Genomic DNA, 22,700 nt, shown 5'->3' on the forward strand with positions numbered 1-22,700 from the left:
TAAGCTCAAGGACACTTGGGCTATAAAGCAGGGCAACAATCCAAAGCACACCACCATGTCCATCTCAGAATGGCTAAATAAAAGCTAACAAAAATACAACATTTGGAGTGGATTAGTCAAAGTCTGGACTTAAATCCGTTTAAGGTGCTGTGGCATGACCTTAAACAACCCTTTCATGCTGAAAACCCCTGATGTGACTGAATTAAAAGTCAAATCATTTGAAAACTGCTTTTTGTATTCATTCAGGTTCTGTTTGTCTGGTATTAACATTTGTTTGGTCTTAAACATGAAAGTAGGACAAAAAATGTAAAAAGAAATTACGCTTTGTTACTGTATAGTGGATAATTATAAATTTGTTAGTCTAAAACTGACAATTCTATATTTTTTTGGGGTTTTGTAGAAACAGTGGCTGGATTGAACTACTTTTATTGAGTGCACATGTAAAAGTTAAACGAACCTGAAGTCCACGTTTTCCACTTGGACCGATAGTACCTTCAGGACCCTAAAAAAAATTTGTTTTTATCAGAAATGACAGCAATGGATTGTGAAAAGACAGAATAGTACCTAACATTAGGTAGATTTATTCATCTCAAATTAATGAATCAGGCATTGCAAAAGAACTGCAGGTAATATTTCATATTTGTTGCCATGTTAAAATAATAAATAAGTAAAAACATACTCTGTCTCCTTTAATGCCTGGTGTACCACATTCTCCTCTCTCTCCCTGTGAGAGAATAAACAGAGATTTTAGGTTCCTTCAGTAAGTCCATCTCAAATAGCAAGCATCTGATAAACACTGCAACCTCAAGCACTATCTAGCTTTAAGAAATACAGTTGTTTCTGGGTTTAGGTTGGAGCTGCTTTGCAACAAGTAATGCCATGGGAATATACAGAATCTGAAAGCTTTGCAGCTGCAGAAGATGAAAAGAATGTACAGAAACTTGTAGACAGGTCAGAGATTAAACACGGTTGAACAAAAGGCAACAAAATGCCACAATATTTAAGTCGCAGCATCTCATCATATCTGAAGCTTTAAATCATTAAGTTTCTTTCACTTATAGGGATTTTAAATCAGTGTGGGAACCCTGTGTTTTGGAAACTAAAGAGGCATAAGAGGGGTTTAAAATAAAATCCATACAATACCTTCTCTCCTTTGTATCCTGGTTTACCCTGTGTGTGAGACAGTTTTGTTAACTCAAGAAGACACAAGCAAAGACAGTAGGTGAAAAAAAACTATGTCGATGTTGGTAGTTTTGTGTAGAGAACAAACACAGCGTGTCGACGAGTTGACTTGGTTTTAACTTGATCAAACAAATTGAAGGCCCTCAACTCACCTCTGGCCCTTCCCGACCTGGAAGTCCGCTGAAACCACTTTCACCCTAAAGAAGGATTTTGGTTTAATTGGGAAAAGTAACCTTACTAAAGTAGTTTGATTTTTAAAACCATATATTTAGAGTTGAGGGTTGGCAGCACCTTCTGTCCCTTGGGGCCGGGGCTTCCATCTTCTCCAGGACGTCCTTTTTTCCCCTGTGGAAGAAGTCAAGACAACAGTTTTAAGATGAAAACAATCTCAACCACTGAATACTATTCAAGAGAGCATCCTTGTAGTCAGACATTTGTTCGATTGCTTGATAACTGTTTAAATCCAAGGAAGCGACAACAGCCGATGATGCAGGGTAATATTTTTCTGCTCTTCTTTGAGGTGTGGCTGAAGTTATTTGGAGATGGTTTGATGGTAGGTCCTATTGTGGAGTCAGAGCTAAACTTTAACAAACAAATAAAGCCTACCAAGAAATCAGCCTACTGCTATCTGAAAAGTGGTGCACGCTTTTATTTTCAGTAAGTTAGAGTGTCTATACCAGTCTCTGTAAAAAATCAACCAGGCAATTTTAGCTCATCCAAAATGCTGCTGCCAGAGTCCTGACCAACACCAGGAAAATGAATTATATCACACCGGTCCTTAAATCACTGCACTGCACTGTTTGTTAAAAAATTTAATTTGAAGTATTGTTAATGGTATATAAGCACTGAATGTTCAGTCATTTTCTATACCGCTTCTTCCATAGTGGATCGCAGGTGCCTATCTCCAGCAGTGGGAGGAAGCCAGAGTACCTGAAGAAAACCCACGCATGCACAGGGAGAACATGCAAACTCAATGCAGAAAGACCATGGGCAGGAGTCGAACCCAGGACCTTCTTGCTGCAAGTCAACAGTGCTACCAACTGCACCACCGCAGTGAATGGTCAAGACCAAAATTCATTTTAGAGACTGGTCAGTCTCTAAAGTCACCACAGGGGTGACTTGTTTATGCAATGTTCCTAGGACCAGAAGTAAACACATGGAGGCAGCATTTAGCTTCTATGCTCCTCAGCTCTGGAATAAACTCCCTGAAAACCTGAGATGTACAGAAACTGTTGGTTCCCTTGTAATCATGACTGAAAACAGCACTGTTTACTGCAGCTTACCTCTAAAGGTCAAATTTGCCACTTTATATTTTTTTCAATTATATGATTATGCTAAATGTCTATTCATGCTTTATATTTGTTCCTTTGTTCTTCCTTTAAATTACCCCATGTATGATTGGTGCCATACACAAAAAAAACTTTCTTTCTTTGAGTTATTGGCTAAAGAGAACAGGCTCTGTCAGTCTACTGTGAAAAAGTAATTGCAAAAAAATGTAAAGAAGCCATCATAGAATCGATAAAGAGGAGATCTTAAAATACACATCTTGACCACAGTACCATTTACAGTTTTTAGAAATTTTGCCCATTTAATAAAACAACCTTATGTGTTTTTAGTTCTTTATAGCAAATAAAGAAGCTTGGTTGTTTGGTGAAAACATGGTTTAGGTCACTTAGTATGGGAAGCGTATGAGTCTAACATAACTGAAGCTACTTAGTCTACCTAGACGACTTCTTGGCTCTTCTTTGTTTTAAAGTATGGACTCCCTGCTACCTCTGGTCGCACACATTACTTTCATCATTGTGTCCCCTGTTCCCCTCTGATGCATCACAGCACTTGTTCTGAGCTTCAGTACTAAAGAGGGAATTACTTTGTCCCAATCCAGAAAAAATACTTCAAAGCAATAATCACTTTGTCTGACTGGGACCAACCTTTCCTGTGGAGTAAAAGATATCACGAAATGTTTGGCAAGCAAAGAAAGTCCTGCATGTAATGTTAAATATGCCAAGCATAAGTTTTCAGACAGTGCAGAGTCTGGATTCCTTCAACAGACATGACTCTGCTGATTTCCCATGTAAATATATGTTTAGACCTGTTCTCAATAAACTGTTAGAGGAATGTAAGGCATTCTCTTTACTCTCACTCCTTCGGGAGACAAGACTTCTGAAAGCCCGCACAAGACCCTAAACTGTTTTGAACCCTGCAATTATGTAGCCTGTAGAGGCCTTTGTCTGCAGATCTATCCTCTGCACTGATTGTGAATTAGGCAGTTTTGATGTCTGGGAGCAGCAGAAGAGCAGAATACAACAAAAGTGTTTAATATGGATGTGTTCAGTGACATGTGCCACATATACTGACCTCCCCCTTTGCATAATTTCTTTAGATCATCCAGAGCACTGGGACTCTCTAACAAGTTTCTTAGGGCCTTTGAAAGACAAACAGGCTCAGATTGTTTTATATATATCCTCTACTGTACTTAAAAGAGATTGCAAAGTACTTTTTCACACATTTATTCTTTGTTTCACACCAACCTGACCTGGAATTTGTGTTGCACTAAGATTTCCTTGTAGTTAGGCTTAGTCTGACCCCTCCTCTAAGGTCAGTTTGCAATGGGAAACCTATTCAGGGGCTGAAGCTCTGGACAACACAGCACCCAGAATCATTGGGGTATTCAACCAAACCAGTGAAGGTGGCAGGTCTTAGTAAGGGCCAGTCATTAGGTCAGGAGAAGTTCAAGTATTTTGGTCTCGTGTTCACAAGTGATGGTAGGAAAGAGCTGGAGATGGATAGAAAGCCTCATCTGCCATAATGCAGGCATCTGGTCTGTTGCTGTGAGCCAAAAAATGAATCTCTTAATTTACTTACATTGTACCTACATCATACCTCTCATCTATGGTCATGACAGATGGATTATGACCAAAAGAGCAAGATCTCGGACACAAGCAGCTGAAATTAGTTTTCTCTACAAAGAATGGTTGGCCCGGTCTTAGAGACGGGGTGAGGAGCTCCATCATGCAGGAAGAATTCTGACTAATTAAATATCTCTAAACACTTTGGTCAACTTCAAAAGCAATGTATGAAAAAAAAAATGTTTTATTTACCCCTATTTTATAAAGATTGTGACAGGTACAATAATTGTGTTGGTATAAATGCACTAAAATTACCAGCTAGATTTTAAAGAAATGTCTCAATAAGATCACAGTTTCCTGGAGGGGTTTTCTTACCAGGGGTGCCAGAAGATGTGGAGGGTACTGTGAGCAAACTTACTGTAGTGAACCCCCCACTTCTATATAGGCAAAATTAAGGTTAATTCCTTTTAGACAATTTTGTTGCTCAGTTTACCACATTTCCAGATTTGATACGTTGACCTCCTAGTTTCATGACATAGTGCAAATAATCAAACCAAATATTTTAAGGGTGGAAGTAAGTCAAGAGGTTGGTCTGCCTTGTAGTCATGTTTTGCAAACAGACTGCTGTAGGACATATGAATCATTGCACATGTACTTACTACAGTACAGTTACCCATTGTTTTAAACAGCCAAATACTGCCATAACGTTTCTACTTTATACTATACAAAAAAAAAATCTAAATTATAATTCCCAAATGTGTACTTTGTTAGCTGACTAAAGACTGGGGTTTTCCTACTAGAATGAATGGAAATCTGTCTGAACTGCATGTTCCTGCATACAAGCCATTATGACTGATTGGACAGATATAAATTATGACTTACCAGAGGGCCACTGGGTCCTCTCTCACCCTTCTCACATAGACATGGGCTCTTGGCCAATGGACACTGCACAAATATTAAAAATGAGAGTGAAAAAGTGCATACTGATCTAAATAAAACTTGGAATAATTCTGCTTTTGATACTTACACCTTCATCTGCCAGCGCTGTCTGTGGGGCAAGAAATATAACAGCATTAATCCATACATCTAATCCATTAGATTGGATTAAATTACTTTATTCTGAAATTAGGCATACAGTACATTTTATTACACTGCAATGAACAGTATATTGCCGTAGTCTAACCTACCTATTTAAAAAAAGAATTTTAGTAGATTTATGCCCCAATATAACAGGAACCAAGGTCATCAAGTATCACATCACATCCATATCACCTTTAAAATAAAGCAATCTTGTTGAATGAGGAACAAGGTGTGCAGACAACCTCCTCACAAAAACAAGGAGGAAGAGAGGGAGTGGGGGTCCGTCGGTCTGACGGCAGAGACTGAAGAGAGTGAAAGAATGTCAAGAAGGGAAGCCACTTGTAATAACATTTATCAGCGATACATTTCACTGCATATCTGATCTTCTGAGCTTTAGTTGATTTCCAGTAAAGACGTAAATGCCAGTGGGGAAGCAAATGCAAAAGCATGTAATTGGTTAGAAATTAACTGGTTATGGTCCTCTGGGAGGCCAAATATGGGGACCTGGGGGGAGACTTTTATAATAACCTGTCTAAATTTCACATCAATGTAAAGGGTTTCCTTGCAGCAGTTGAGAAGCTTTTGGTGCAGACTGACTCAGCTGGTTGGGTTTGATTGATCTTTTTGATTGAAGCTTGCTTGTAACATGCAATCATAGGTGCTTCAACCATTTGTTGATGAAGCATCGTTCTGGAAGTGGCGACTCTTCTTTTGTTGAAACTGTTTTCCACAAAGGACTTCCCAGATGGTTCCGTGCAACAAACCATCTGGTGCACCAGATTACATCCTGTACTTCCTCTTGTAAGGCCCATCTTGCCAGAACTCTGATTTCTTTTGAAATCAGAGTTCTCAAATAGGTAATGCTACTTACATTTAAAGAAAAACGTAATGATCAATAACGTGTTTCTACTGAAGGTTCATGGAGGGGTTCTGCACTGAGAATTAAAGACATGCACACAGTCTTTTCACTCATAAAAAACTGCATTTTGCAGTTTAATGCGGGGACTAAAGATAAAAGACAACCCCTCGGCTGCTACAGAGGCACATGCTTATGACATACAGATGCTGCCTTTACAAGGAAATGAGTTGAACGTCTGAGTCGTAGCTGCTGCTGCTGGGTCCTAGCATGCCAACAGAAGGTGGTCTATCAGATGCTTTGGATGTTTCCCCATAAAGTTTTTCATTCATCATATTTAGATGTGTGCCACCTGTGTCAACACTTAAGCTGGAGTCTGAAGCAGTGTTTGAAGTGCTTGTTGCATGCGTTGCATGTTCTTACTAAATTCTGGGGCTTACCTCACCCGATTTTCCTACAAAGCGTTTTAATACGAAGCATATGTGCAGACCAAAAGTCAAGATGTTGACTCTGGGATGTTGATGTGCAGCACATGTTCTAATTGATGTCTTTTATAAGCAGTGGCTTATTAAAGTCAACCATTAAAGCTAACGCAAACAATCAAGGAAAAATGCTTTTGCATTGCTAAATTTGCAATATGAATGTTTACAGACAAATCTCTATGTTTTTGAAGTCTGCTGCTGATTCGAGCAGGAGTGTAGGAAGCAATCTAAGTTAACAGCGTTCACAGCAGACCTGTTAGTCTAGCAGCAGGTGTACATTAGGGATGCAATAAGCAGGAAATCATAGCATCGTCTACCATCAACAACAGAAGCAGGGGAAGTTGTTATTGGGTGCATGGTGAAACTACAGGCGCTAACATTTGGAAAGCGTCTTTTCACATAATGGTTTTTTGAAGCTTCCATCTCGAATCAATTTCTGCCCTTTGGAAAAAAAGAAATTATCAAACACACAAGCAATTTCACAAGTGATATAAGTTCCAGTGAAATGTTGTGGGCTTTGGGTGTTTATGTAAGTCTGAGCATGAACACCAAAAACATGCTACTTCTGTTCTGTCTCCTTAATGAAATTGTTTGGAGGAATTCGAAACCTTGCCAAGTTGCCTTTTTTTGTGTAAATGAGCTACGTGTTACTTTTTGTGGTTCGAAGGGCCTTAATATGCATATCATGGATAATATGAAAAAAGTCACCTTAAATTTCTGCACTGAACTGTGCAAAAGTCTTGACCAAGACCATGTTTCTCCATATTCTTTAAAAAAACAATTTGGACTGACTTGAATCTTGTGGTCTTAAACAATAGTTCTTCAGACTTGTTGAAAGTCTTTTAAAGCCCTAAAATCTGTGTGAAGTTGCATCACAATACCAATTTGCTATTGACCACACAGCATAAACCAAATAAAAATTGCAGTTTCAAGCATTTGAAGGCAAGCTGTTACAAACACAATGCCAAAGATGATCATTTGAGTATTTTGGTAAAACTTTTGACTCAATCAACTTCAACAGATTACAATAAGGAGGTAAAATATGATCTCCTTTTTTTCAATTTACTGATTTTCTGCATGCAATCTGGAAAAATAACAAGTAAACATGCAATACTCACAATGTCCTTGATGATCTTATCCACAATGCCAACATCTTGCAAGTTGTGAAGGTAGCGGGTACCTGGGGAACTGGCAATCAGACGTAGCTGTGCAATATTGGTGGCCTCATTGGCTTCAGGTGTGATTCCTATGGTGAAGAACCGAACACCTTGGTTCTTTGCATCAGCCAAAGCTGCAAATATGTCTGGGTTCCTTGGGTGCGAGATGCCATCAAAGAGTAGGATGGCCACCTTGATGCTGCTGCTTCCTGACTCCTCCAAGTAAATGCGCGTTAGGTTGGTGATGGCGTAGGTGGTGTAGGTGCCATGGCCTATGTATGGAATGGGAGCAATTCTAGCTTTGAAGTTTTCAATGCCCTTCCACTCTTTGAAGGTCTGCTCTATCTTAACTTGGCTGCTGTACTGAAGGAGAGCAGCACGGGAGCTAAGTCCACGGCCGGTCTGCAGCCGGAGGCCCTGCAGTCGGTCCATCACATTGGAGACAAAACGCTTCTCCTGTTCATGGTTGTCCTTGGCGCTCTCTGAGCTGTCGACCAGAAAGGCTAACTCCAAACTGCAGTCTTCATCGATAAGAGCTGAGAAGAATTAAGTTATCATTTCATAAACATTTGCTAGTAAAAAATAAAAGCTTGAACTTTGAGCAGGTTTACTGACTTTTTTCATACTAAAACTGCTCCAACATATACCACCAAGAACTGGTCTGCTAAACAAAATCTCTTTCCTACAGTTCCAAATGATTGAAGGGGGGTTATTATATATGAAGTCTGTTAGCCGCAGAAGTAGAGCTGTTAGATATTCAGAAAAATATGTGAGACAACGTGTACCGTTCCTACTTTTTTGTTTGGCTAAGGTATACCAACGATTTCTGTGGCTTTCTGGAGGGCAAACACATGAAATTAATTTTATTATTCCTGTTTAACAGCAACAAAGCAATTGTTTAGCAAGAGGTCTAGAGATTGGACAAAAAGGGTTTTAGTTATGAGTTGCGACTCAAATTAGTTTTATTTTGTTTGTTTGCTAGTCAGTGGCGAGTGTCTTGCTACAGAGTAAGCATAGTAAAAATCTCAAACTGCTATCTGCTTCAAGACATTCCTTCAAGTGCTATTCTAGTGTTTCTTGTGAATTTGAAATACATTTGATCAGCTCTAATTCAAAATCTAAAACTGGTCAAACTTGAACTGGATAATCAACATTAACTGAGACAAGTGAGCTCTACAGTGGTTTAGATGTTGTTCTGGGATCTTTTGTGACCTTTAGGATGAGTTGGCGATTCGCTTGTGGAATAATTTTGGTGGGCTGACCGCTACTGGGAAGCGTCACCACTGTTCCATGTTTTCTTTATTGATGGATAATGGCTTTTAGTGGGGTTTGCTAGAATCAGAAAACCTTAAAAATGGTGCTGTAACCCTTTCCTGACTAATAGATGTCAATGAGTGTTCTTGAACTTCCTTAGATAGTGGCATGGTATGTTGCATTTTGAGATCTTTTAACCATCGTCCTCATTATTTGAATCTACAGGTCAGGGAGTACACAGGTAGCACCTAATTGGGTAAAAAGACTATGTCCTGTTTTGGCTTTTCATCAGAATACGTTGGCCTCATTGGCTTCATAATGAACATGTGCTGAGGCAGTACATTTATTTGTTCGGTTTGCTGGTGCCAAATTAATTCATTAATAACTCATGCATTACTTTCATTTTCTGCCAAGTGTGAAGAACCAACTGATCAAAATCAACATGGCTTCATGAGTGCAAAGGTTTATCTGTATAAACATCTGCAGCAGAATAGTTGACTTACTGGCCGTTTGGGTTCTGCAGCATTTTCCAGAACATTACAAGTTTATGAATGTGGTTCTTCATTTTAAAGACAAACTGAAAGTAATTGAAGTTTCAGCATCAACCTTCTGCTGCAGAAGGAGGTTGCAGATCTAATAGAGGCAGAGGAAAAACCACATTAATCTTCACATGAATATGTCACAGAGAGAGAATGTGCCTGAGGAAACGGGATTCTGAGTGAATAAAACATTTGGATAACCGCGCACTAAGCAGTCACACTGGAGACGGATTGCTTAGAGAGCAGAGATATGATCAATCCATGTGCATTGCATCCTCCAGCAATGTTCAGTTTTTTTCTGGAAGCACTTTTTTTTTTTTTACCAACCTCCCCATCCCTTTTTTCTGCAAATATGAGCATTAATTCAAAGACATGAAAGAAGCAGCCTCTGAGGTAAACTTACATTTGCCATTCTGTTGTTTGGAATTTGGTGTATGAAGTTTGTTTTTCCTCCTCGTTGTTACCACCTCATCTTCATATTCTTCTTCATAGTCCTGAGCCCAAAGAACCTGAAGTCTCCACAGCAGAAGCAGCCAATGCAGAGAGGGGACCATGACGTTCCTCACAGGGCTTTAAGCACAAACATGGAGATTTAAAATGACAAATAAAAGATTTTAACTTCTATTTCTCTACAAGTAAGAACATTTTTAAATGGCTGGGAGATTAAGGATGCATACCTTCCAATGCTACAGACTCAGGGCTCCACTTTTTAAACTGTTGCCCTCCTTTCAGTGATGCAAAATATCCAGGAAGACAAAGGAGAACTTCTTCATTCAGATTCCCATGTGCAAATTATTAGGTTGAACGTCTTCTTCCAGTTGTTGGACCTTAGCTGAGAGTCTGCAGCTTAGTTACGCACCACAGAGTCATGCAGGCAGAATTAGCAGCAGCATTGCCGTGTAAAAAAGTTGGAAGCTCACTCTGTCTCTCATGGGACTCCCTCAAATTCAAGTCATTGTGATCCTGAAGAAAATGAAGAGCAGGTCCAGCCCTTTTTTAAACTCTCCCACTCCCTCACAAGCTTTTCAGCCGAGTGTGGGTGTGGAGGGAGAATACAAATCCCTCGTTATTCACCGTCTTTTCCTATGTTTCAGATAAGTATTTTCACATTTTTAACCTCTGTTCTGTATGAAAATAGCAGGAACAAAATCCCCTTAGGTAGAACTTCTGTTGGTTTTAAACTGCACCAGCCGGATGGGACAAACAGGACTTTGTCAGGTTTTGTTTGGGAACAATAGAGCAATGTTTTTGGTATTAATTCCAGAAAATTGGGAGGATAAAAACAGTTTTCACTAACAACACAAAAGACAAGTAGAAGAATAAACTGTAAACCAAATTGAAATCATTGTGCCTTATTCAATTTTATTTACTACAACTTTACACAGTCCAAGCCTTTTACCTGGAAATATGCTCCAGGATATGTCTTCTCCTAATTCCCAATTAGTTTTTCAACAAAATGTTGCAACTTCTATACTCTTTAAAAGAATACAATAAAATCAGAATGCTGGGAAGGAAAATATGAAGGAAAGGCAACAGAATTATGCACAACCGCCTGCTGTTTTTGCAAATGCATAATGATGCCAGATTGTGTATGCACTACACGTTTAAAATACTTGAGAAATGTTGCATTTACATGTTGAAACCTGTAAGTCATAAACTAGCCACAATGTCAGTTTCAACTCTATGCAATATGGTTTTTAAAAGGACCATGTTGTACTGAAATACACTTGAAGACTGTGATTTTAGAGCGATACATATATATCAGTTATAACCAAATTATACATATAAACTGACACTGCACACCTTGCTTATACCCACAGTGGCAGCATAATGTTGTGTGGGTCTTTAACTGGTTAGAGGTGTATATATAAACATACTGCTCACAAAAATGTAGGGATATTTGGCTTTTGGCTGATATTCCAGGATGAACCTAAAAGGCGCCATAACCTTTACAGGTGAACTTAATTTGACCTTCTCTACATCTCTGAATGCACATGTGCAAATGTTCAATGTTACAGTACTTTTTGCCCAACTTGCTGTTCTCCAAAAAGGAGCTAAACGGCAAAATTCACAACAGGTGTTTGATCCATGAATCATCGAATAAATGTCCTGCTTCAGTCGGAATTGGTATTTAAACAGTCCTCCTCATCATGCCGTTCATATATTAACATTATGAGACCGAGGCGACACCTAACAACTGATCAACAGAACCTCGCCATCAGGAGGCTTCAAACAGGATGTTCGCCGATGGAAGTGACCAATGAGCTTAGAGTCTCATCAGCAGGCTGCAACAGAGGTACAGAGCCTAAATGTTTTACGTTTTCCATTCATTTCCACAGAAAGCCAAATATCCCTAACTTTTTGTAAATAGTGAATATGCAGCTACGGTAGTGTGGGGTTCACATGTTACCCCATTTTAGATGCTTGAATGTAAATCCATTTTTTATGAAAACTAGTGCAAGTAAATGCAGTGCGGAAATGATCTACAAGCTACCAGCAATACCCTATGGCTAAACTCTGAAGCTAAAACGGTGACATGAAACATCCCGATAAGGTCAGAGGTGAAATAGCTGATCACACCCTGTCAGTGTCACTTTGCCAGCATGCTTTCAATCCAGAACATTTGTGTGTTTTACTGTATTTCTGCCCTTTGGTTATTTATGCAGCATTCTGAGTTGGGGTGGGCTGTGTTAGGAAAAACAAATTGGATGCAAAGGATGTAAAGTCAAATTTCCATTAAGATTTAGTGACTGTAATGACTGTGCTACATAAAATTGTATGCAGAGCTTTCCAAAAAATCCAAACATGAAAAGATCTTGAGAAGATTAAATATTGTTTTCTTGATGTGAAAATTTAATTGGGAACCAGAACCAGGTATTGTCAGATAGAGGAAGACAGAGTAGCAGCAGTGCTGTTCAAAAAGAGTTCTGCAGTGCAAGGTGTGTGTTAGCATTTAAAAGTGACACCTAGAGGGTTGGAACACAACAACATGGAACATAGAACAACAAATATAGAAATCTTGAGGTTTTCTTCCAAATATAATTGCAGGATTTTGAGGAGTATGACGTGTAAATGACGTGTAATACAGATTGTATATATTTATTTATTGACTCAGTCATCAACCAAGATGTAGTTTAACTGAAAAACTTATATTGTCAGATATGTCTATTTGATAAAAATGTGACCAACAGCATTTAATTAGAAAGCCTTTAGTTTTTTTAGATTTAGATACTAAATCTTCAGGAGACAGAACCCCCGGAAAGCTGCTGGTCCGGATTCTGTCTCACCAGCCAGCCTGAAGCACTGCGCTGATCAGCTGTCTCCAGTCTTCACAGACATTTTTAACACCTCACTGGAGACATGTCATGTGCCAGCCTGCTTCAAGTCCTCCACCATCGTCCCTGTTCCCAAGAAGCCAAGGACCACAGGGCTTAATGACTTCAGACCCGTCGCCCTGACCTCTGTGGTGATGAAGTCCTTTGAGCGCCTTGTGCTCTCACACCTAAAAGACATCACCGACCCCCTCCTGGACCCCCTGCAGTTTGCCTACAGAGCCAACAGGTCTGTAGATGATGGAGTCAACCTAGCCCTTCACTTCATCCTCCGGCACCTGGACTCCACAGGAACCTATGCCAGGATCCTGTTTGTGGATTTCAGCTCTGCCTTCAACACCATCGTCCCAGTTCTGCTACAGGAGAAGCTCTCCCAGCTGAGTGTGCCCGACTCCACCTGCAGGTGGATCACTGACTTCCTGTCTGACAGGAAGCAGCGCGTGAGGCTGGGGAAGCACGTCTCTGACTCCCTGACCATCAGCACCGGTTCCCCCCAAGGCTGTGTTCTCTCTCCTCTGCTCTTCTCCCTGTACACCAACAGCTGCACCTCCAGTCACCAGTCTGTCAAGCTTCTGAAGTTTGCGGACGACACCACCCTGATCGGACTCATCTCTGATGGTGACGAGTCCGCATACAGATGGGAGGTGGACCATCTGTTGGACTGGTGCAGCCAGAACAACCTTGAGCTCAACGCTCTAAAGACAGTGGAGATGGTTGTGGACTTCAGGCAGAACCCAGCCCCACCTGCCCCCATCACCCTCTGTGACTCCACAATTGACACTGTGGAATCTTTCCGCTTCCTGGGAACCATCATCTCCCAGGATCTCAAGTGGGAGCCAAACATCAGCTCCCTCATCAAGAAAGCCCAGCAGAGGATGTTCTTCCTGCGGCAGCTGAAGAAATTCAACCTGCCAAAGACTATGATGGTGCACTTCTACACAGCCATCATTGAGTCCATCCTCACCTCCTCCATCACCATCTGGTACGCCGCTGCTACAGCCAAGGATAAGGGCAGGCTGCAGCGTGTCATTCGGTCTGCTGAGAAGGTGATTGGCTGCAGTCTACTGTCGCTCCAGGAACTGTACACCTCCAGGACCCTGAAGCGGGCAGGGAAGATTCTGGCTGATCCCTCCCACCCCGGTCACAGACTCTTTGAGACTCTCCCCTCTGGCAGGAGGCTGCGGTCCATCCGGACCAAAACCTCACGCCACAAGAACAGTTTTTTCCCATCTGCCACCAGCCTGGTTAACAAAGCCCGGAAACCACACTGACATTCTCCCTTTCCCCCACACCCCCCCTTTTTTTGCTGACAGGACACCTGTAACCTGTAACTCTATGCGTTACATTAACGCTCAGCTTGGACTCCTGCTTACTTGCACTGCTTTACTTGCACAATGATCACCTGCACTGTTGTATTGCTCTTGCATCTTATACTGCTCTATATTTACTCTCACTCACTTAAAACTGTGCACTTATATTTATATTATATTGTAGATATGTTTATACTGTTTAATTTGTATTGTATTGCACCGACTACGCCAAAACAAATTCCTTGTATGTCCAAAAACGTACTTGGCAATAAAGCTTTTCTGATTTCTGATTTCTGATTTCTGATTTCTGAAGAGTGAGAATTATCCAATTGTTTGGGCAGGATCAATTTTGGGGTAGATTTTAAAGATGGTGTGAAAACCCCTGCGACTCAGGCTGCTATTAACATGAATAATCTTTAAATACTAATCTTCTACACATGCCCAAACTTGACTGAAATATTTTGGATTCACATATGTACAGTGGCAATAAATAAATTTAGCAATCATTATTTTTAATTGCTGTTCAGAAACTCTGTTTATGAATGTAACACCATCTAATCACTCAAATTAAGGTCTAATTTTGGTCACCACAAAAACCTGAGGGAAGCATCAGAGGTTAATATTCACCAGCCAACTTAAATGTCTGTATGCTGATTGGTGCTGAGCAAGCAGGTTATACTGTAACATAACTATTGATGTAAATGTATTTAATGCAGCTGCTTTAAGGTATGTTTATATTTGTTTGCTACAACTATGCTTTGAGAGCCTCACCCCGATGATAATCCAGAAGCTGGAAAAAGTCTGGAGAGCTTTGCCCTCAGGCTAAACACTTTGCAAAAGCAGCCAACCATGATTCTCCTGTGCAAACATCTATTCATCCATTTGTCATCACTATTGGCATTATGAACTGCATAATTCCACTAGTCACAGTCATTGATATGAAGGGTGCTGGAATGGTTCCATTTACAGATACAGGGGCTTGCAAAAGCATTAATAACCCTCTCACAATCTCAAGTTGCATACAAACGTTGCATGCTTGCTGAGATGATAATTCAGAGGTTTTATTCAGGTGCCTTGGACGAAGGAAACATAAAATCCCTTCCCCCAGTTGTCCCAAGTTTGGGACAACTGCTCCAACAAATATTCTTACAGGATTGTATGTAGGTTCATCCATCTTGCCATAAACTTTGACCAGTTTACCTGTCCCTCTTAAAGAAAAGCATTCCCACAGCATGATGCTGCCACCACCATGTCTCACCACAGAGAGAGTGTATTCTGCTTTAAACTTCTCTATAACTTTACCTCTGACCTGTCTGGTGTGTTTTTTGTCTTCATGATGTTTGTTCACTAATGACTTAATAGAAGAGCTGTATTTATGCTGCAAATAAATCCTTCTTCTGAAGGCAAATAGTTGCACTGAATTTTGTTTAGTTGAACTTAAATGCACACCACATCTGAGTTTTTAATTTATTAAAGAATTAAAACAAATAATTTTCCTTCCACTTTTTATTTATGTGGTCCTTGTGTTGGCCTATTATATAAAAATCGCTATAAAATGCGTTAAAGTTTGTGGCTGAAACATGAATGTGGAAAAGAACAAGGGGTCATTCAGTTTATTTGAGTATTTTATGAATATGTTACATATGCAAATACAGACTACTAATAACATAATAATGTTACTATGCACAAAATGTTTTTCAAACTTGCCCAAGAATCAATACTGAGTACAATGATGTGTAACAATACTCAATAAAGTCCTCTAGTTTTTACTAATACCAAATAAGACTGTTTCCGCATAACAGATAAAATATAATTTTATATTTAGTCCCTAATCAGACCTGTTAGGCTGCTTGCAGCCTGCAATCTGCAACTGAAGTCATATATCCCAGCAACAAGGGTAGCAGTAAACATTTTATTGCCCTCTTTTCATAAAGAAGTAAAAGGTCAGCTGTCACTCAAGAATCCTCTTCTTAATAGTCCCAAAATCCTTCTTAGCTCTCTTTCTGTCCTGTGGCACAGTGTTTAAGCAAAGCCTGGATTCTTGATTTGGAGCTACATTGTTGACAGAAATTGGAGGAGGCTTATGCTCTTTTTGGCGTAATACAAAATGGATACTGAATGCTATGAACTTTAATACATGCATTAAAGGAGGAAAATCACAAAATGTGTTTGGATTTGGATTCTTGTATTCCCATCACATTTTACTGCAGCTACGTTGGAATGTGCTTACACATAAAATATGTGCTACTTTGTCAAATGGTACCATAAACAGACCATCATACCTCTCAGACACCCTGCGATTATATAACATTCAGAGTATGCAAATAAGTGAATGTGGTGGTCCTACCTAAAAGTGTGGGGATGCGAACACCAAGAAAGAGCCTCAGTGAAGAGCAGGATATGGCATTTTTTCTGCTTTGCCTTTGTTTTTTGGAAACAGGTGTGGGCCATAAAGAAAATAAGAGCAAGCCTTTCTTCTATAAAACTGAGGAAGAAAACACTTATCTCTTTGATATTCCATAATCCCTCCGGGTATCTTTGTCTCTTGGCCTAACTACTGTTTTTACAACATAACGTACGTTCTTTAAACCTATAGCTATCAGTTCATGCATTTTCTAAGATTACGTTTTCTTACAAATTGGGAAAACAAATTAACCCTGATAATGCCAGTTTAATTAAAAAATGAAAATGAAATGAAAACTTGGTGCTGATTTTGTCATTTTGCTATGTGCTTTCCTAAATGGGAAGAAAGAAATTTATGCTAATGTTGCCACTTTTCTTGAAAATTGGAAGTAAAAAAATATACAAATGTCACCAGTTTTCTTAAAGATTGGGAAAACAAATGTATCCTAATGGCACCACTTTCCTTGAAAATTGGAAGAAAGAATTGATGAAAAAATTGCCAGTTTCTTTGAAAACTAAAAGTCAAGAAATTGATGCTGTTGTCTCCCGTTTCCTTGTAAATTGGAAGAACTGATGGTGATGTGGCAAGGTTCCTTAAAAAGTAAAAAAAAAAGGAACTGACACAAATGTTGACAGAATGATTATTCGCTTTTCTCACAAATCTCGTAACAGAGCATTATAATTTAGGTCCACAGTTTGGTATGCCTGTTTGAGAAACAGGAAAAGTTGTTTTTGTCATTACAAAAAGTGCTTTACAACCAAGAAATATTTCGATATGGCTCTATCACTGTGATTACACTCAAACATTACTAAAATCACTTCTGGGGAAATGAGAAACATGAACATATTATTGATTTAAAAAAGCCACTGTGAAATGTCCCAAACAAGCGGAAAAAGCCTTGGTTCTTTCACTCTTTTTAAATCTGTTAATGAAACACGTTCTTTGTGGTTATTTTTATTTTGCCTTGGAACATAAACGCTGTAAAAGGTTCACAGTTTAAACCCCTAAATTACCGTTTTAATGAGAAGCTTTACTCTGTCTGATGCCATAGAGGCAGAAAGGTGTCCTTTTGCAAGTAATTTGTACTGGCCCAGCTGGGGTTGCTCTGTTTTGTTCAGCTGATACAAAGGAAAAAAGAAAAAATGACCAAGAAAAATGCAAGAGGTTCCTACTGTCAAAAAAGACCAAATACAATGCCACCAGCTCTTGACCAAGATAATTGTCTACTTTAACTGTATGCGAAAAAGGCAATCATTACACACTACTTAAAACAAGAAAATGGGACAAATGTGCAAAACTTTACTAAATCTGTTTACTACATCTAGTCCCTGTGGTTTTTGACTGCTTTTATTGCAGTCTCAATGTATTTAAAGCTAATTACAGAACTAAAGGGACGGAGCACACCTCAATGTGATATCATAATGAGTCCGACATGAATAAAATAATTTTGGGTTGACTTGAACACGCTTGTACATTGTAATTAGGCCAGTTTATTAACACAATATAATCACTGTGCTTCAATGACCTCCACAACTACACCTGAATACAACAGAGCACCTTTGGGATGTGGTGGAACAGCAGATTCTCATCATGAATGTGCAGTCGACGGATCTTCAGCAACTGTGTGATGCTTTCATGTCAATATGGACCAAAATCTTAGAGAAATGTTCCAGACACTTTGTTGAATCTATGCCATGAAGAATCGAGACGGTTCTGAAAGCAAAAGGAAATTTAAGCCGCCACTAGTGAGGTGTACCTAATAAAACTGCTGGTAAGTGTACTATTTGTGATCATTTCAGAGCAATTTCCATCAGAACTGTTCATGCATTTTAGCCTTTGGACCCTGTAGTATAGCTACACAGCCTAAAGGCATGCTTCAGGCAATGAGGGATAGATCAGAAAGAACAAAAACTAATTATCATTTGCAGACATCGCTTCAGCATTCCATAGATGTCCTTACCGAATGATGTCTTGAATAAAATAACAGCTCATAGACACAAAAGGGTAATATGTCTGTTGATAGTCAAAGATGGTCGACTCTAATACTGTGGCATGCATAAACAACAATGCTTCACAAATCAAAAGCAACACATTAAGGTTGCAAGAAGGTTATGATCATGGAATTAAATCCATAAATGGGTATCTGGGTTTTCTAATGAATGATGTAGCAGATCAGTAACCCAACTGCCTGACTTCTATAGGAAACATGTCCATTCTTGTATCACCAAGGCTCCTGAAGCTTACATCCAGCCCAATACAGCTGCAGTCACAGAAACCTAACACTCTCTTTCTTTCCATGCAGGAAACCAACTCATTGACCTTAGCTTCATTCTCTTGTCAGGCAACTTTTTCATTTCAATATTTAGGAGTCTACGCAGGTGTTGGCAGCTGCTGACCACCCCAGCGTGTGTCTGCAATAATCAAGAAACACAAAACATAATAGCATGGCAACGCAGTAATCTCAGTCATCAGTCATCAGGCTTCACTTTGAGGCATGCCTAATTCAAATGCGGCATGTGCCGTGTTTTTGCAAATGAAGTCAGATGGGTGTGGGGCTGTGTCTAAGCGAGCAGATGGTTGGATAGTCATCTGCCAGGTTGGGGAGTGGTGCCAAGTATGGTTAAATAAAATCGCAGTAATTTCAGAAACACTAGGTCTGTTTATTCAGCTCAGCAAAAGGAATACTCTGAGTGTCAGAGATATGTTGCAATTACTCCACAGAAAGAGATCTTGACTGTGAGAAGTTCATAGCTGTTTATAAATAAGCAAACTAATTATAGCTTTTTAAAAATACGTATTTTGGTAGATTATGCTCTCAGTCTAGAAGAGATGTATGATTTAGGCTTTCTAAAGAGAAAATACATGTTGTTTTTAAACATACCAACTGGACAACCTGTTCAGGGATGGAGTCCTTTGGTAAAGCAGCGCCCTCTAGTGTAAATTCAATGATCTTTAAAGCACATCTGAGCACAATTACAGACCCATCCATTTTCTATGCCCGCTTCTTCCATACTGGATCGTGGGTCTCCAGCAGTCTACAGGCGAGAGGCGGGGTACACCCTGGACAAGTCGCCATTCCATTGCAGGGCAACAATTACAGATCTGTCTTATGAATTTTGTTCATACTCCAACTTTAATTATGTGCAGTGCAGAAGTACAGGGGTTGGACAATGAAACTGAAACACCTGTCATTTTAGTGTGGGAGGTTTCATGGCTAAATTGGACCATCCTGGTAACCAGTCTTCATTGATTGCACATTGCACCAGTAAGAGCAGAGTGTGAAGGTTCAATTAGCAGGGTAAGAACTTTAAACAAACTTTAATTTACTCATAGAGGTTTTATGTGATAGAACAACACAAAGTAGTGCAGAAGAGGAAGTAAAATGATGCATAGATTTCAAAATATTCTGAGAACATACATTTTCAAGTCTGATTTTTAATTAGATTAGGTCTGGACTTTAACTGGGCCATTCTAGCTCATAATACCTTGCCATACCATACCATACCATAGTACCTTGCTCTAAACCATTCCATTGTACAGGGGTTGGACAATGAAACTGAAACACCTGTCATTTTAGTGTGGGAGATTTCATGGCTAAATTGGACCAGCCTGGTAGCCAGTCTTCATTGATTGCACATTGCACCAGTAAGAGCAGAGTGTGAAGGTTCAATTAGCAGGGTAAGAGCACAGTTTTGCTCAAAATATTGAAATGCACACAACATTATGGGTGACATACCAGAGTTCAAAAGAGGACAAATTGTTGGTGCACGTCTTGCTGGCGCATCTGTGACCAAGACAGCAAGTCTTTGTGATGTATCAAGAGCCACGGTATCCAGGGTAATGTCAGCATACCACCAAGAAGGATGAACCACATCCAACAGGATTAACTGTGCACGCAAGAGGAAGCTGTCTGAAAGGGATGTTCGGGTGCTAACCCGGATTGTATCCAAAAAACATAAAACCACGGCTGCCCAAATCATGGCAGAATTAAATGTGCACCTCAACTCTCCTGTTTCCACCAGAACTGTCCGTCTGGAGCTCCACAGGGTCAATATACACGGCCGGGCTGCTATAGCCAAACCTTTGGTCACTCGTGCCAACGCTAAACGTTGGTTTCAATGGTGCAAGGAGTGCAAATCTTGGGCTGTGGACAATGTGAAACATGTATTGTTCTCTGATGAGTCCACCTTTACTGTTTTCCCCACATCCGGGAGAGTTACGGTGTGGAGAAGCCCCAAAGAAGCGTACCACCCAGACTGTTGCATGCCCAGAGTGAAGCATGGGGGTGGATCAGTGATGGTTTGGGCTGCCATATCATGGCATTCCCTTGGCCCAATACTTGTGCTAGATGGGCGCGTCACTGCCAAGGACTACCGAACCATTCTTGAGGACCATGTGCATCCAATGGTTCAAACATTGTATCCTGAAGGTGGTGCCGTGTATCAGGATGACAATGCACCAATACACACAGCAAGACTGGTGAAAGATTGGTTTGATGAACATGAAAGTGAAGTTGAACATCTCCCATGGCCTGCACAGTCACCAGATCTAAATATTATTGAGCCACTTTGGGGTGTTTTGGAGGAGCGAGTCAGGAAACGTTTTCCTCCACCAGTATCACGTAGTGACCTGGCCACTATCCTGCAAGAAGAATGGCTTTAAATCCCTCTGACCACGGTGCAGGACTTGTATATGTCATTCCCAAGACGAGTTGACGCTGTATTGGCCGCAAAAGGAGGCCCTACACCATACTAATAAATTATTGTGGTCTAAAACCAGGTGTTTCAGTTTCATTGTCCAAACCCTGTATGTATCCCCATGTTACACAATTACAACTGCAAACTTCAGTGAATTTTATTGAGACTTTATGCGATACACCGTGACAAGATAGTGCAGGAATGTGACGTACATATGTAATATTTAGCCCCAGAGTAAATGCTTTTTACTGCAATTACAGCTGAAAGTCTTTTGGAGTATGGTTCTACCAGCTGTGTACATCTAGAGCCTCAATTTCTGGCAAAACAGGTCAAGCTCGGTCAAAGAGCATTTGTGGACATCCGTTTTGAAGTGTTTTCACAGATTTTCAATTAAGTTTAGGTCGGAACTTTGACTAGGTTTTCTTCTAGGACAGTTTTAGCTCTATCCATCATCTCTAACCAGTTTCCATGTCCTTGCTTAAAAAAAAGGTTCCCCACAGCAGATGTTGGACAGACATGTCTTGGTAGGTTTGCAGTTGTGCTACACTTTTAAAGCTTGGCATCTGGTTTTATAACCTAACCCTGCTGTGAACTTTTCCTTAGCTTTGTCCCTGACCTGTCTGTGGTGTTCCTTGGTCTTCATGATATTGTTTGATCACCACTGGCGGTTCTCACATAATTGATGTCCTGGGCAAGCCCCTTCTTCTAACACCTCCAAACCAATCAAAATGCAGGAAAAAATCTAAACTCTTTAGGTGGGATGAAATACAGTGCGGTTCTGGACAAAGCATTAAATAGTCCCTAGCCTGCTCAACACTATGCATTGACTGCACATCCATTAAAGCAATAGAAAACTTGTTGAAAGCAGTCAGTCAGTCATTTTCTACCACTTATTCCATAGTGGGTCACGGGGGAGCTGGTGCCTATCTCCAGCAGTCTATGGGCAAGAGGCGGGGTACACCCTGGACAGGTCGCCAGTCCATCGCAGGGCACCACACATACAACCATACACACACTCATTCATACACCTATGGGCAATTTAGAGTTACCAATTAACCTAACAGGCATGTTTTTGGACTGTGGGAGGAAGCCGGAGTACCCGGTGAGAACCCACGCATGCACGGGGAGAACATGCAAACTCCATGCATAAAGACCCAAGGCCGGGAATTGAACCCAGGACCTTCTTGCTGCAAGGGAACAGTGCTACCAACTGCGCCACCGTGAAAGCATGTAAGTAATATTTTCTTATCTTATGTTTGTGCATCGTTCTTTCCGATGCCGCCCTGGGCAACTGCCCAGATGACCAGCTTCTATGGTTGATTACTAATATTCTCTAACAAACCTCTGAATCCTCGACCTCTATCCATGACAGATGTCAGCTGAAGACAGTTGTTTGCACTGGATTTTATGTATGGATATCAGTGTAGAACTCGCTGAATACAAACGCAGATTTTTGCCATGTATCATCCTCCTTCCACTTTTAAATTATGAGAACTGCACATGACAAGAAGGTAAAAGGTACAGGGTGACTGGAAAAGGCGCTTTTTATAATTAGTAA

At 40.2% G+C, this 22,700-nt stretch overlaps 1 protein-coding gene across 1 annotated transcript in view; it reads right to left on the minus strand.

Moving 5' to 3' along the window:
- Positions 1–10,467, minus strand: part of LOC124861838 (collagen alpha-1(XXVIII) chain-like) — a 41,797-nt gene extending 31,330 nt beyond the window's left edge. The window contains exons 1-10 of the mRNA XM_047355788.1: positions 10,077–10,467; positions 9,803–9,969; positions 7,568–8,142; positions 5,059–5,079; positions 4,914–4,976; positions 1,474–1,527; positions 1,335–1,379; positions 1,144–1,170; positions 680–724; positions 458–502 (exon numbers count right to left, since the gene is read on the minus strand). Coding sequence (XP_047211744.1) covers positions 458–502; positions 680–724; positions 1,144–1,170; positions 1,335–1,379; positions 1,474–1,527; positions 4,914–4,976; positions 5,059–5,079; positions 7,568–8,142; positions 9,803–9,953 — 1,026 coding nt within the window. The 5' untranslated portion in view covers positions 9,954–9,969; positions 10,077–10,467. The remainder of the gene's footprint in view (positions 1–457; positions 503–679; positions 725–1,143; positions 1,171–1,334; positions 1,380–1,473; positions 1,528–4,913; positions 4,977–5,058; positions 5,080–7,567; positions 8,143–9,802; positions 9,970–10,076) is intronic.
- Positions 10,468–22,700: the final 12,233 nt, after the last annotated feature.

The sequence above is a fragment of the Girardinichthys multiradiatus genome, chromosome 24 (genome assembly GCF_021462225.1).
Source record: "Girardinichthys multiradiatus isolate DD_20200921_A chromosome 24, DD_fGirMul_XY1, whole genome shotgun sequence".
Taxonomy (NCBI): Eukaryota; Metazoa; Chordata; class Actinopteri; order Cyprinodontiformes; family Goodeidae; genus Girardinichthys; species Girardinichthys multiradiatus.